The sequence below is a fragment of the Drosophila innubila genome, assembly GCF_004354385.1.
Source record: "Drosophila innubila isolate TH190305 chromosome 2R unlocalized genomic scaffold, UK_Dinn_1.0 1_C_2R, whole genome shotgun sequence".
NCBI classification, from domain to species: Eukaryota; Metazoa; Arthropoda; class Insecta; order Diptera; family Drosophilidae; genus Drosophila; species Drosophila innubila.
In genome coordinates this window covers 10,864,847-10,880,412 of record NW_022995374.1, presented here as the reverse complement: position 1 = coordinate 10,880,412, position 15,566 = coordinate 10,864,847, and the positions used below count along the sequence as shown (strand labels likewise).

The following is a 15,566-nucleotide window of genomic DNA, read 5'->3' as shown; positions in this document are numbered from 1 at the left end:
TTGTCCTGTGCGGCAATTGCACTTTGCCACATTTTATAGTTTTGCCAGTTTGCCAGCTACTGCAGCAATGATTTGTTGATAATGTGGCACGACAGGATAACGATAGAGCCAACTTTGCTCTAAAATATATAATACTCTGCCTACGACTTTAGCAGGAGATTTTCAACTTTAAATCGAAATGAGATCAGACAGAAGAGAATCTCGAGCAAGAAGAGAATATCTCAACTGTAACATTTTCGATGATTATTCGACTCACCTGTGGATGATGTGCATCCACATAAATCAACCACACCTTAACCAAATGCCTTGCCCTGTAATTTGTTGTGCCGTCTCCTGCAACCAAAACAAACTCTCATTTACCGCTCCCCTATCCCTTTAAGGACTCTTTGCCTCTTTCGCTCTCTGCTTCCGACTTCACGTTCTGCATCCGTTTGCTTTTACAAATTATGAACACACACATAAATTTCACTTACTGCCACCGCTTTGGATGCCAAGTTTTCCAGCCTGGAACTGAGACCTGGACTGAGACCTGGACTGAGACCTGGAGTCAGACTGAGCTATGAGCACCTTTTTGTGTTGTAATTAGAAGGCAGAGCCAAGTTAAGTTGAGGTAAGGAAAGCCAAGCAAAGGCTAGTGGCCAACTTGAGCATTAAGTTAGGACTACGACCGGGATTGGGAGTGAGATCGGGATTGGCCACTTGAAATGCAAATTGCGTGCAAATTATGGCAACCTGGCAGCTAAACAGGAACAGGCAGGTGTGCAAGTTTTTTGATTTGTTGTGCGACCAGAGGCAAAAATTATTCACGAGAGGAAATATTACTTAAGATCTCGGAAGTTGTTTTTTTTAATTGCTTTAGTTTTTAATTCAATTTGCATCTCGAGTGCACTTCAAGGAAATAATGAGAGATCATAGCAATTAAGTCGGGTTTGAATTTTCTTTCCCCCTTTCGCTCGTTCTCTCTCTCTCTCTTCCTAAGTTTCATTTTGATAAGCTCGAATACTCATAGCTTTATTAAAATTTACCGATTTCGATATTGGAGCAGAATAAGGGGATTTACTATTAAGTAACAATAACATAGATATCGCACATTTTGCAAATCGCTGCCTAATATATACATTCCAGATCGATGCAGATATATAACACTCATATAACATAACATATCATTGGCATCTGTATATCGCTTGTGGTTCAGCTGGTAGAGTCGCCGAACTATCACATAACTAGACCTACAGTTTGAAAGATAACTGGGTTCGAACCCTGCCATGTTAAGAAAAATCTGTAACTTAATTGTTCTGTTTATTCTTGAGGTTGCACTGAAAATGCTTTAAGTAGCATGTATAAAACGTATAAAAAATATGTATATCGCTTATTTACTCTATTGTACTCTTAAAGCAAATGAACGACATATCTATAATTTTTCTTTTGTAGATACTTTCTTTCGTAAGCTTCACAGTAAATTAAATCCATCTGATAGTTTCTTTTAATTTTACGAAACCAGTAATTGCTTCTTCACTTGTAATGGATAAGTAATCAGTACCTGCTAAATGACATGATACCATTTTTATTAAATCAGCCTACTATGTTTGTGAAAAATTTAGTTTCATCGTTCGTAATAAACAATCAGTAACAGGTATCGCTTTATTTGTAAGATACTTTTTTGTGATGCCAATACCAAATGAGATAAGTTATAAACAGGTATCATTCTTGGTGGTCAAAGTTACCTTCTAAATGCCCCCAATAATTGTACTGTACTCTCTTCATTTCTGTCCCTGTCCTTCTTTGAGGGGATTTTAAGTTGTCTGTATCCATGCACATTTAATGTCTTTTTATAAGCATTTTTTCGAGAACAGCTCCCTTTTTTTCCTTCATATATTTTTTACTTCTCAAGTTAGATATTTCAAGATATCTGTTTGTTATATCAAATCGGATTCTCTTAACTCACCGTTATTATGAGTTAGAAACGCATTGTCTGCCTCCGATGATGATGATCCCTGTTGCTCGTTGTTAGCGTTCGATGATGATGATGAGCTCGAGAAGTCGTACGGATGATTCAAGCTGTTGTTGCCACCGACAGCAGCAGTTGCAGCCAGCGCCTTAAAGAGGTGTGCAGTACGCTGTTGTTGTTGTTGTTGTTGTTGTGACTGTTGTAGTTGCTGTTGTTGTTGTGGATTGTAGGGATTGTTGTAGATGTTGCGTGTGTCAGTCGCCGACTGCAGCTGCTGCTGTTGTTGCTGTTGCAGGTTATATTGTTGCTGCTGAAGCGTGTTATTAGCACTCAAACCGTTGACCGTAAAATGGCGTGATTTTGCTGGAAAACAATGGAAAATTGAGAGAATACTCAAGGTTAGATTGCAGTCGAAAAAGTTGAAACAAAAAATTAAACTTTCTGTCATGTTGTAACAGTTGGCAGTCCCCTTCTCGAAGTCTCCTTCATCCTCCACACGCCTAATTGCATGCATTGAAATATGCAAATGTGTTGAAAGGGGGCAACAGGGTAAGTTGGAAGTGGGGAGTGTAGGGTTGTTTGAGCCCCAATTAAAGCATTTTCACTGTCATTCAAGAGGTTTGAGGTTATGTTTTTGCTTCGTTTGCTTTGCCACCTATTGTCGCTTTTCACATATGAATTATGCATGGCAATAACAACAACAATAATGGCAACAACTGCGTTTGAGTGTGTGTGTGTGTGTGTGTGTGTGTGTGTGTGCGTGTTGTTGTTGCTGTTGTTCTTGTTGCTGTTTGCGGAAATGATGTTGACGCGGAAGCTGTAATAATGAAGCTGTGGCAAAATGTCGTCTAATGCCTCGATTCCCCTCACCATCCCTCGCCACCTCTCGCAGCGCCCTTAAAAGTATGCTAACCCTTTCAATTTTCCAGCTCGACCAAAAAGTTGCTCCTTTCTGTGGCTGTTGTTGCTGTTGTTGTTGTTGTTGTTGTTGCTTCTTTTGCATATTAATTATGCATGTTTTGTTGGTGTGAAGGCATCAACACATTGTTTGAATTTTAAGCAAGCCATTCTATCGCATTTTCAGGTCTCTTCTCTTTTTTCATCAGCTCATCTGGCCTGGCTTTTACTGGTTGCCATCTGATGTTATAGTCGTACTCAGCTCCCAACTGTGTAAATATTAAGTGTGATAGATAACGAGCTAATAAGTCAGTTAACACACACGCACACACACACACATACATATAGTGTGCGTGTGTGTTCGATTATAGACTCAATTTGAGATGTGATCGAGACACGCAACGTTCGCTTAGCAATTAGACGGCTAAATAATCACATTTAATTACATCAATTTAAATATCATATTGAAGCCAAAACGAAACACAAAATTCAATCTCAACATGCATTCCATCAAGAGTCTATAATTGGAATAACATTCTCGAATTGTATTGGGTGCGTGTGAAATCGAAATACTTTATCATTTCACTTGATTTAATGATGCCAATGGAATTCGTGTGGTCATCAATCGATTGATTGGCCTCGACATTTGATACGCGTGCTGACCCAAAAATACTCCCCCGTCATTTAAATACTTATTGAAATTGATAATTTTAAAAAGCGCATTTATTCACTGAAAAATCACGTTAAATGTGGGCTCAAAAAGTTGAAAAACTTTCCACCAACTTTTGGGCCTGCCAAGCATGATGCCTGATTGTTAATTGTTAATTGGCAGCACTTTAAGCATCGATTGTTAATTGCTTGGCTTGATTGCATTTTCCGTTGAGTAAAAAGTTTCGAGTACTTTCGTCTGGTAAAAGTTGGCAATTAATACAATGGAACATTTGCTGTATATATTTATGCATACATATGTAGTTATGTACTTGTATTTTGGCTTAATTAGCTGGCTAGTCTTAAGCCAACAAATTGGCCACGCTAGGAACCATTACCAAGTCTCAGTTTGATCTTTGACTTCCATTTGCCATTTGCCTATATAAATTATGCACAATTTATCCTTCAAAATGTACCGTTGATAATTCAAAAAGGAAAACGAGAATAATGTCTGCCTATTTTCATTCTTATTTTCCACTTCCATTTCCATATCCACATCCTTGTTTCGCTTTGTTCTCGGGTCCATTTTTATTTTGTTTTGCTTTTAACAAAATTTGGCAAATTTACACTTCAGCAACATACACACACAACTAACAACAATAACAACGAAATTGAAAAGCATAACAATGGGCAAAAGTGTGATTCATTTTTGGTTTCTCTTTGGTGGAGGGCATGCCCCATTTCGGGGATGGATCCAAAGGAAAGTCACATAAATAAGGCAGCATTCAATGCAAATTGGACTATTTACGCAAATTTTATTGCCGAGCATTTTTATATTTATTTTTCTATTTTTGTTGTTGTAAGTTGGTACTGGCCCCTGTCCTACTTGCTGCCACATGTGGCAAAGTGTTCAAATCCTTGGAGCATGCTTTATGCCATCTTTGCCCCCAAGCGACTACTAAATCAGGCAATTTGAAAGACGCTTCCTCGACTTTTACTTCGATAAAGTTGCCCCTGTTGTTGTTGCCGCTGATTTTTGTTGTTGTGGTTTTTTTTGTTATTGGTTGGCCTAACCCTTGGCTAACCTTTTGGGGTTACTCATGGCTCGCCTGTCGCACAAATTATGCGATTTGATGTCATTATTTTGTCGCCAAACGACGCGCGCCTCACTTGGCAATTCTCAGACATCCTCGTACATGATGCTCGTCCAGATTTCCTTGACTGTGGCCTATACTCGTCGTACTTAAAAAGCGTTTGCAACAAAATGTGCGCTCTTTATTGACGTTCAGACGAGTCGCCAATTTCCGCGTCGTCAACGAGTTGAATCGTGGCCTGTGTCCCTGTCATAAAGACGGCTCTCCCTTTCGGGGGATTTACCAATAAATTCGTTCTAGTGAAAATTTATTGACATTGGTTTTTAAACCGCGACGCGTGTTGCCAAACGTTTTTACGGCCTCTGATGTTCGGAAATTGCTATTGTATTGGGCCATAACTGACCTTTAAAGATCCGAATGAACACAACAAAATTCGAAAATCAAATTGAGCAGATGAAAAGGCAATCAATGGATGGATACACACTATTTTAAACTGTTAATCGAAAAATAGGGAATCCAGCTAGATTTAATGGCCTCATCAATCGTTTGTAGGGAACGTCATGAGTTTAATGATATATGTCATGAATCTTTATTAAACTATATGACAACAAAATTGATTGATGAATAGAATAAAACACGTCCTATTTCAATCGGGTTTTCGATGTCGGTCAAATGCCTACTATGTTAAGGAATTTTTGTATGAAATTGTTCACAGTGTGACCAGACACTGTGGGATTTTTGTTTGACAGCCGATGCGAATAATGTGAATGGCAAAATTTAATGTCGGTGAAAAAGTGTCAACTTGTTTGGAAAATGAGGAAAATATTCTTTCAAAATGTGTTGAAATTTATTTTTTATTTAACATTGTTTTGGGTATAAAATTGTCGAATTTTATGCGCAATGTGCAGAGCGCCGAAATATTTTTATTTATAATTATAGTTCTTATATAATTTATATATTAAATAGAATATTGTTCGTCACAAAATTGGATATCGCAAATTCTGGGGCATCTAATGACTTTCGTTAATTGACTTTTACCGCGTAAAGAGGTTTTTATTGTAAGCTAATTAATTAAGCTATAGTATATCCTGAATTATGTTAATAACAGACAAGTGGGAAAGGCTATAGTCGAGATCCCGACCAAAGGATACCCGTTACTTATTTCAATATAGTAGTAGTAGTAGTTCTTTTATTATAAGTGTTTCTTTTATATACACAAACGAGATATACGTTACTTAAAAGGAACTGATGTATATATAAGCATGGCTTTAAGCCGTCTGCCTGAAATTCGTTTCTAAAAAACAATTTAAAAATATTTTCATTATTATTACAACTATGTGTACTTAAACTAAAAATTATAATTTATTATGGCATTCCTATATCGGATTGCGCTCATCAGGAACTCAGCCAATTTTCTCCAGTCGGACCCATTCAAGATACCAATGGTCTCTTCTCGAGACAGCACAATATATATAAAAGTACTTTAAATAAATTATTACCTAACAAAAACTACTGCATACTTTTAGGTGATTGTATTAAAATAATAACTTTATTAATAACTTTGGTTAGCTAATACTCCCGTTCTACTTGTCCGATCTTGCTGCAGTTAAGTGAGATTATAAATAATATTAATAGATAACGTTATTTACCATTAAAACTGTATTATCTTATAAACAGTGCTTGTGGTTGCTTTTCGCGATTTGCGGCGGCGTAGGAAGGCGTGGCTTAAATTTGAAACAAACTTGATCTGCGTGGAGTCTATAGAAATCTGTGTGCCAAATTTGGTTACGCTTTTTATACCCTGAGCCCATTGAAAATGGGCAAAAAAGGGTATAATGTGTTTGGCAGAATGTATGTAACAGGCAGAAGGAGGGGTGGCAGACCCCATAAAGTATATATATTCTTGATCAGGATCAACAGCCGAGTCGATCTAGCCCTGTCCGTCTGTCTGTCCGTCTGTCTGTCCGTCTGTCCGTCTGTCCGTCTGTCTGTCCGTCTGTTTGAACGCGTCGATCTCAGAGACTGTAAGTGCTAGAGACTTCAAATTTGGAATGCAGGTTTGTGAATACCATACGCAGGTCAAGTTTGTTTCCAATTTTTGATGCCACGCCCCCTTCGCCCACAAATTGAAAAAAAACGATTTACAGTTGCAATTTTTGACATAGCACTCCCTAACTGAACAATCAGTTGAGAAGTATGCGTATTAAACGACCCTGAAAATTACAAAGCGATTGACCCATAAATAAAGAAGTTATTTCGGAATTTAGATTTAGTTGAATAATTACATTTGGATGGCAAATCAAACGTGCGAGCGAGACAGCATGCTCATGTTTGTATGCAAGGCGCGCACAAACACAGTAAGAAATAGTACCAATTTTCTTTTGGGCTTCGAATTCAAGTACTATATGACCTAGAGACTTCAAATTTGGAATGCAGGTTTGTGAATACCATACGCAGGTCAAGTTTGTTTCCAATTTTTGATGCCACGCCCTCCTTCGCCCACAAATTGAAAAATAACGATTTACAGGCGCAATTTTGACATAGCACTCCCTAACTGAACAATCAGTTGAGAAGTATGCGTATTAAACGACCCTGAAAATTTCAAAGCGATTGACCCATAAATAAAGAAGTTATTTCGAATTTAGATTTAGTTGAATAATTACATTTGGATGGCAAATCAAACGTGCGAGCGAGACACCATGTTCACGTTTGTATGCAAGGCGCACAAACACAGTAAGAATGACTTAAAATAGTACCAATTTTCTTTTGGGCTTCGATTTCAAGTACTATATGACCTAGAGACTTCAAATTTGTTATGTAGGTTCCTGGATACCATACGCAGGTCAAGTTTGTTTCCAATTTTAGGTGCCACGCCCCCTTCGCCCACAAATTGCACAAAACGATTTACAGGCGCAATTTTTGACAAAGCACTCCCTAACTGAACAATCAGTTGAGAAGTATGCGTATTAAACGACCCTGAAAATTTCAAAGCGATTGACCCATAAATAAAGAAGTTATTTCGGAATTTAGATTTAGTTGAATAATTACATTTGGATGGCAAATCAAACGTGCGAGCGAGACAGCATGTTCACGTTTGTATGCAAGGCGCGCACAAAGACAGAACGAATAAGTACCCATTTTTTTTTTGGTACCAAATAAGAATTAAGCGATAAGCAAAAATATTATCGATATCATGTAATGAAAATGTTAATGTATAATTTATGTATATACAAATATACAATTTGATTATCAGCAGAAGCTGATAGCTATGTATGTATGAAATTGCATGAGAGAAATAGCGATCATTTTGCAGCACTACTCTTGCATCTTTGCCGAGCACTGAAAGCTGCAAAATAATAAGCCTTTGACAGGCTTGAATTTGTTGCGTAAGTGGGAGAGAGTGAGAGAGGAAAATGGGTGCTGCCAGATTGCAGGCTGAGCAAAGTTGTAGTTTGTGGCTACTCTTGACACACGCTACATCGATTGCAAGCGATTAATATTACGACTTGCGATTTACCAATTTATCAATTTCTAATTAATTTTAAACAAGTTTATTATATTAAAGTTTATTATATTAAACTTATTTAAAATTAATTAGAAATTGATAAATTGGTAAATCGCAAGTCGTAATCGTAATCGAGTGATGTATTAGTTCAGTGAGGCATTAATAACGTAGTCTGCAGTGATAAGCACAGTGACTTCAGAAAACCGAAAGTTGTTCATAGTTTCGCGTGTGTAATTTTTGATACCCTGAGCCCATTGAAAATGGGCAACAATCAACTTTTATAAAAGAGTACATGGGCTCAGGGTATCCTACTGTCGAGCGTGCTCGACTGTAGCCGCACCTCACCGCGAGCGAAGCGAGCCGGGGGTAGGCGAGCGAAGCGAGCAGGGGGCGGAGCCCCCTTGTTCTTTTAGTCTCTGAGATCCTTTTGCTTATACAGACAGACAGACAGACAGACAGACAGACAGACAGACAGACAGACAGACGGACAGACGGACAGACACACATGACTATGTCGACTTGGCTATTGATGCTGATCAAGAATATATATACATTCCAACGAACACAATATACCCTTTTACTTATTTTTCAAGTAACTGGTATAAAAAGTCAAATATTTGAATTTTTTAATGAATCTATTTCGATGTTAGTTAAAAGTGTGAAAATTAATTAGCCTATAGTAGTTATTTTTGTACAATTTAAATGAACCCATCTCTTAAGAATGAGATTCGCTTTTCATTTCACCCGTTTACGTTTTGAATACAACAATTTGTTGGCATATGTTGAAGAGTGTCATCGGCACGAAGACAAGCTGCTCCGTCGGAGGACGTGCAACCCACAAAAGCCACCGCGGATTGAACAGCAGCGCAGGACAACATAAGGACATATTGGACAGACCCGCCGGCGACCAAATGAGTTACTTATCACACAAAGAGACCGCCGCGTGGAATGGCAGATGAGCTGCTGTCAGGATACTGTTGTTGCTTATCGGCGCGTTATCTCCTGATACTTGTGATGCTCCTGATTCTGTTGATGGTGCATGTGCTCAGTAAACCGCGAAATGGAATCCATAGATCAAGCGCGGAGCGAGAGAAAAATGACTGAATCAACTTGCATTGATAAATTAAAAGCAGCCCAAATGTTTGCGATTGCTTTGACATGTTTGACAACAATGGCCCAATGGTGGCCTGGTGTCCTGGTGTCCTTGTGTCCTGATGGCAGGGGAGGATGTGGCACGGCTAACGGTTAGCGGTGCACAGACTTAAGCCGCTGACAAATGCGATTGCCTATAGAAATTGAAAAACCAGAACGAAACAGAACGAAACAGAACTCAACCCTTGAGGGTTTTCCAACTCTCAGCCCGACATTTGCATTGATTTCAATTAATTTGCTTGTTGTTCTCTCACTGGCCGTTGTCCCTGATCAAGATCCGAAGTGTTCCTTGTACATATATAGTAGATTGCGTGATTGTAATTGATATTTGCCTGACTTTAACTGGGTTGCTTCTAATTCTGTTTCGGGTGTTGGTTTTGGTTTTGGTTTTGGTATTGGCTTTGGTTGTTGTTCTCGTTCTGGGTGCTTGCCTCGAGTCAAGTGTTGCCCCGCTTCTCGTCAGGGGAATTATGTAAATGCCAACATGCATTAGAGACGCGACAGACTTTGGCAACAACTTCCTCGGCTCACCTCTAAGCACTCTCGCACTCTCGCATTCTCGCATTGTCGCACTTTGCATTCGTCGCATTCAACGGCAGGAATTAACAGCGCTCAGCTGTGCGAATTTCTGTCCAGAGGGTGACAACAACTGACTGTCATTGGCACTCAGTTGGCTTAGATATCTATCTACGAGTAGTAGATACAACAACGAGCTAAGGTGTTGGGCAACCCGGGAATCCTCTTTGTCTTACCAAGTTTTACCCTTGCGGATTTGTCAACAGCGCATCGCTTTTAGTTTTGTGAATTTAAAATGCGAGGACATCTGTTCGAGTATCCCAATGCTAATGCGTTTTATGCGAATTTCTAGTTACACCATGTCGTCGAAAGGAGCTTTCCATATGACTTTATCTGAATGGGATATATCATTAGGGGTCCTGGATTCAGTGAAGATACTCAAATAAAATTCTCTACTTCATTTAATGGCTCTACAACTAAAAGTGAAACATTCTCGATTTCCTTTGCAAATGTTTTGCGTAATTTCAAATACTAATGACTACATTTGACTGTCCCCCTGTCGAGCGACAAGCAACAAACGCAACAATGAGTTGTGCACTGGGCGACATTTGACATATTCAAGTCATTAAACCAACATTGAGCAATGCCCAACAATAACAATGGTAGGCAAAAAGCAGATCGACGGATGTGTTTGCCAGGCTAATAATAAACAGCAGACAAAAAGCGACCGTATTCAAAGGCAAATGATGAATGCGAGAGTGCGAGAACAATGGCCACAATGGCAACAGGATCAGGAATCAGCAACAAGGAGGGTTCATTAAAACTGCGACGTTTGCCGGGGTGCAAAAACTACCCTAAACTGGGCGAAGAGATCAAAGCAACTGCAACTGCCACTGCCAACATTACCCAACTCTCAGTTTTTTATGTTTTTACGTTTTTATGTGGCGAGTTGTCGCCGAACGCGCAGCGAGCGAAAGCAAAACTTATTACAAAGTTGACATTGTGTCAAACACGAAATAACGAGCCAAAGGCGAGTCGAAGCGAGTAGAGACGGACACGCGTCCTGCCAGGACAAGGAACACCTTCCCATGGCACACACACACACACACACACACTCGCACACACACACTCGCACACCTTTTTCTCAATCCCGCCGAGCGTCGTGCGGTTCGCAGTCGCAATTATTGCGTTTGAATTGTCAACACCCCGGTGAGCAGTGGCAGTGTGGTCAAAACCGAAACGCCACGGGCAATGCCGCCCCTTTCCTATTCGCTTTCACTCTCTTTCTGTTTCTGTTTCCACCGCTCCCTGGCAATCATTTCGTGTGTGTTTAACGCGTCGGGTGTCGATTGTTACAATAACATCGCCCACAGCGCAGATTTGCGCCTCTAACGAGACTCCTGATGCTGAGGATGATGATGATGTCGTCATGTTATGAGTGGACCGACTGCCCAACAGTGGACCACTCACCCCCAAGCCAAGCCAGAATCGAATGAAACCCATCCTTGCCTTTTATGTGCCGATTCCGCTGTTGACCCAACGGATGTGTGGCAAATGTGTCATTATTTTTAACAATTTTTGTGTGGCTTTTAGCACCTTCTGTAATTTATGACTCTGGCTTTCGACAATTGCTGATGGACTTTGCTGATAATTGGGGCAGATGCACAGAAGTGGGTGCCAAATGGGAGAGATACGAGGTTCATGATTAGCAAATACGTGAAATCTAAATGAATGTCCAAATATTGACAACTCCACAGAGATAGGCCTAGTTCTGCAAATGGAGTTGTACAAGTCAAACTCGATTGTAATTCATTCACATGGATATAGACTAAATATGAATCGGAATACGAGTACCTCATCATAACAGACACAAAACTGTCGGTCAGCCCACAGATAGAGAGAGGGCATCTGACAGACAGAAGGCCAATAATTCAGATTTATTGGCTTTCAAAACAGATTTGCAACGTACTCGTAAATCGGCTGACCACAATTCGAGTAAAATGAAATAAGTGCAGTCTACATTCTTTTTTCGCCACAGGCAACACGTTTCCATGGTTTTGGAGAGCTCCTTGGACCATATGGCATGATTGGACGATGCAAACTATTCGGGAGCATAGTAAATCCGTCAGAAGTGCGGCTTGTGCCGTTGCATTGATGACAAAGCGTGAAAGGATTAAGCGCGGCCAGGAACAATAAAAGTTCATCATCGTCGAGGATGGAGCGGCAGAGGACTCTGGCAATTTGTCGCTCGTTTAGTTGAGTCGCTCGTTTGGGTGATAAAAATAGAATAAATCGCACAGATAATGAAAAAATGGACAGCTGGAGGGTAGAGCAGAGTGTAAACCGCTGGCGAGGACTGCGACCACGTCGACTGTGAACAGTGTGGACAGTGTGGACAGTTGGGCAAGTGGGCAACTCCTGGTAATCCGACGATTAATTAAAAACGTAAAGGGCTTAAAATTGAAATTGATTGCCGCTGTGCAGGACAGATCAGGGCTTATGCAAAGTTTGTGCAATTTAAGCAAAGTTGTTTATGCTAAACAACATAAATATAAATAATACTCCTCGAGTGCGTTGCCTTTGGCGAAAACAATCACATTTATTACTGACAAAATACTCTGGGGACCTCAAGTCATCAGTGGATGAACCTCTCATCATTATCAGCATCATCATCATCATCGTTAATATCATCATCGTTATCGTTATCGTCGTCACCTGAAAGAAAGTCGCTTAACAAGCTTTCAACTCCCCTGGGCCATATGCCAAAAAATGTGCTACAGAAATAAAAGTAAAGCGTCCCAAAAGTTAAGGGCGTACCGCGAAGGAAGTAGAGGAAAAAGAAGAAGGAATTGTGCAAATTCATTTAGGCAAAGTTTACACGAGTAAAAAGTTAAAGACAATTGCCATGAAAATGTCAGAGGCGCCAAACAAATTCTAATGAAGTTTTTCGATTTTCCACCCTATTTTTCTCAAATACAACAGTCCACCTTCCATCTACCTCTCTCAGTTTTGGACAGTGTTAACCCCTGAATACTTTTTGATTGGATTGGATTTTGGTTTGTTGTTCTTACCATTTCACGAGTTGCCTTTTGGTTTAATTTTGTGTGCTGTTGATTAGCTGCATAAATATTGATGTTGTGGCATTGACAGAGAAGGACAGAGAAAGAGGAACTACCTCATCTGAAATACTCTCATGCAAATTAGCGTAGATTCACAAAAGTATACACACACCACACACACGCGACTCGGGAATGACAAAAAGTGCCGAATAAAGAACTTGGTTTTGGCCTGGTTGCTTATCGGCTTCAACCAACCCCCTGGAACAATAAAAAGCCATGTCACTTTCTCATATCAATTAGTTACAAGCGAGTACACTTGATTCATTAGCGTGATAATTACAACCAGTCAGAGCAGGAGGATAAACAGGACAAGGACGACAAGGACGATAAGGAGATGCTGCTGATGAGAACTTGACATGTTTAGAAAGTTTCCCACGCAACGTGGAAAGCGGAAAGTGGAGCGTAAAGAAAGCAAAAGACTAAAACAAAAGTGAAGCCAAAACACTTTGTCATGATGAGGCCCAAAATAATGTCAACAATTTGTGATGATGGCCAGGGAAAATGAACAGTTAAAGCTTAAAGTCAAAAGCAAAGCGAAAGTGGAATTAGGAATACAAATGGAGATGGAAATGGAAATGGAAGTAGAAGTAGAAGGGAAATAGAGTCAAAGCTAACTGCTGCGACAACAAATTGCTGACCAGCGGAGCATGAAACTCAATTCACAGCTCAGGTAGCTCCAGAACAAACTACAAAAATGTCGAAGGGACTACAGAGAAACAGCAGGATGAAGGAGCAGGAGGAACTGCAATGGATCTTCTTCAGTTCAGGCGAACCCTTCAGCGCATTTAATTGGACTACAAAGCTGAATGAACTGCGGCTTCTTGCTCAAAGTGTAAAATTTGACTGAATATTGCACAACGGGACTTGGTAGTCTGTTGCCAAGACAATTGATAACTCCCATCCCATCCGATCCCATCCCTATATGTCATGTTAGACCCCTTATTTTTCTGTCTAGCCCAGACTCACACACAGAGGGAAGGATTTATGTAGCACACCTTTAGATTTTGTCTGCTATTTTCGATTCTGAATTTGCGTCGCATTGCTTTTAATTTGTGTAAAATTACAGATGTCGAGCTGGGGAATCGAACCAGGAGCCACCCCTAAATTGATAAACTGATGTTCCTCTTGAAATTTAGTCCTGTTTGCGCTTTGTGTGCGCTAATTGCAGTTTGTCCGTTGTCTGTTGTCTGTCAGTTTGCTATACTCGCATGTTGTTTGTTGGTTTCGTCGAGGTTAAGGCCTTTGGGCGTATATTTGCTTAGCAGATTTGTTGACTGGTTAAAGGCCTCTGGGATTGATTGGAGTGCTACAGCTGACGATGACGATGATGATGTGAAGTGATCTAAATTGCGATGTAATTTAGTTACAACCAGAAATGGGATAATCTACACGACAAATATCAACTGTTTGCTGGATTGATAAAAGAATTGCTCCCATAAGAAATTGCTGACAACTGTCTGTAACCTTGCTAATGTCATATTGTTGACCCACATTATCAATTAATATTCAATTTCTGCCTAGCCGAGATATAAAACAGCTCTACTTCTTCCACCTCCATTCAATGTTTAATTTCCTTTCAATTTATGCTAGAAATCGAGGTCGTCGTCTATAATAATGCAACACACACGACGATAGATCCGAAGCCGAGAGCCAAAACTGAAAGCCAATTTGCCTGGATGATGATGAAGAGCCATTGATGAGCCGTCACCACATCGCAACTAAAGGAGAGACAGAGAGATAAAGTGAGACAGAGAGAGGAGCAACAAGCTCATGTGGAGCTGGAGACGAACTCTCTGAGCCATCGTTGACTGGAGTCAAGTCAAGTGGCAGACGCATATCAATGGACGAAAGCAAACAGCAAAAAGTAGAGAGCAAAAAATGTTGCTTCAAGTGTCAATCAGTGACAACACACACACACACACACACACACATCAAGAGAAGACAAACACATACACACATGTGATGCAGATTGCTGGAAGCTAATCGATTTATGTTGTAATATTCAAAAAGTTTCCCATAAGGACCACGACGTCAGCCAGCAACGACCTAATCCACTGACACTCCCCCGTGTCCCATCGTATCCCATGTTATAATTTCTCCCCAGCCAGCGATGCCGAGCATCAGAGCCGGAGAGGAGCAGCACAGGCCATGGCCACGTGTTTGGCTCTGATCTGAAGCACCCTGTAACTGGGTATATAGGACCACGAACCAAACCGCCATCGGCCCATGGGCTTAAGGGCCAAGGGAGCTGGGAGCTGAAGCGGGGATCCAGGAAGGGGGGGACATGTGTGTGCTAGGAACAGAGTTGATTCTGCTGTCGGTGTCGGTGTCTGTTTATCTGCCTTCGTTTGTCGCATTAAAATTGAATAAAAAATCAATCTCAATTCTAGCATAATTTGATTCCTGCCTTCGATTATCCGTGTGTGTGAATGTGTGTGTGGGTGTGGTGGGAGATCAGATAGGTTGTGTTTTGGATTGGGGGCAAATGCAAAAAGTAAATAAATACTTAAATCATAAATCGAATACTCGTATATGACTAAATTTAACCGTAGTAAGCACTTGGAAAAATTTTGGGTCTTCATTTTAGATTATTTTCACCAAAAAGCATTATTTAACTTCAAGAAATGTACAACAAATTCCATATACCTAAAAAAAACATGAAATTTAATAATTTAAAAAAACTAAGC

General features: G+C 40.2%; 1 protein-coding gene across 1 annotated transcript in view; it reads right to left on the bottom strand.

Annotated features, from left to right (window-relative positions):
- Window positions 1-15,566, bottom strand: part of LOC117782918 (probable serine/threonine-protein kinase dyrk1) — a 62,562-nt gene that overhangs the window by 25,956 nt on the left and 21,040 nt on the right. The window contains exon 2 of the mRNA XM_034620014.1: window positions 1,946-2,311. Within this exon, the coding sequence (XP_034475905.1) occupies window positions 1,946-2,311 (366 nt within the window). The remainder of the gene's footprint in view (window positions 1-1,945; window positions 2,312-15,566) is intronic.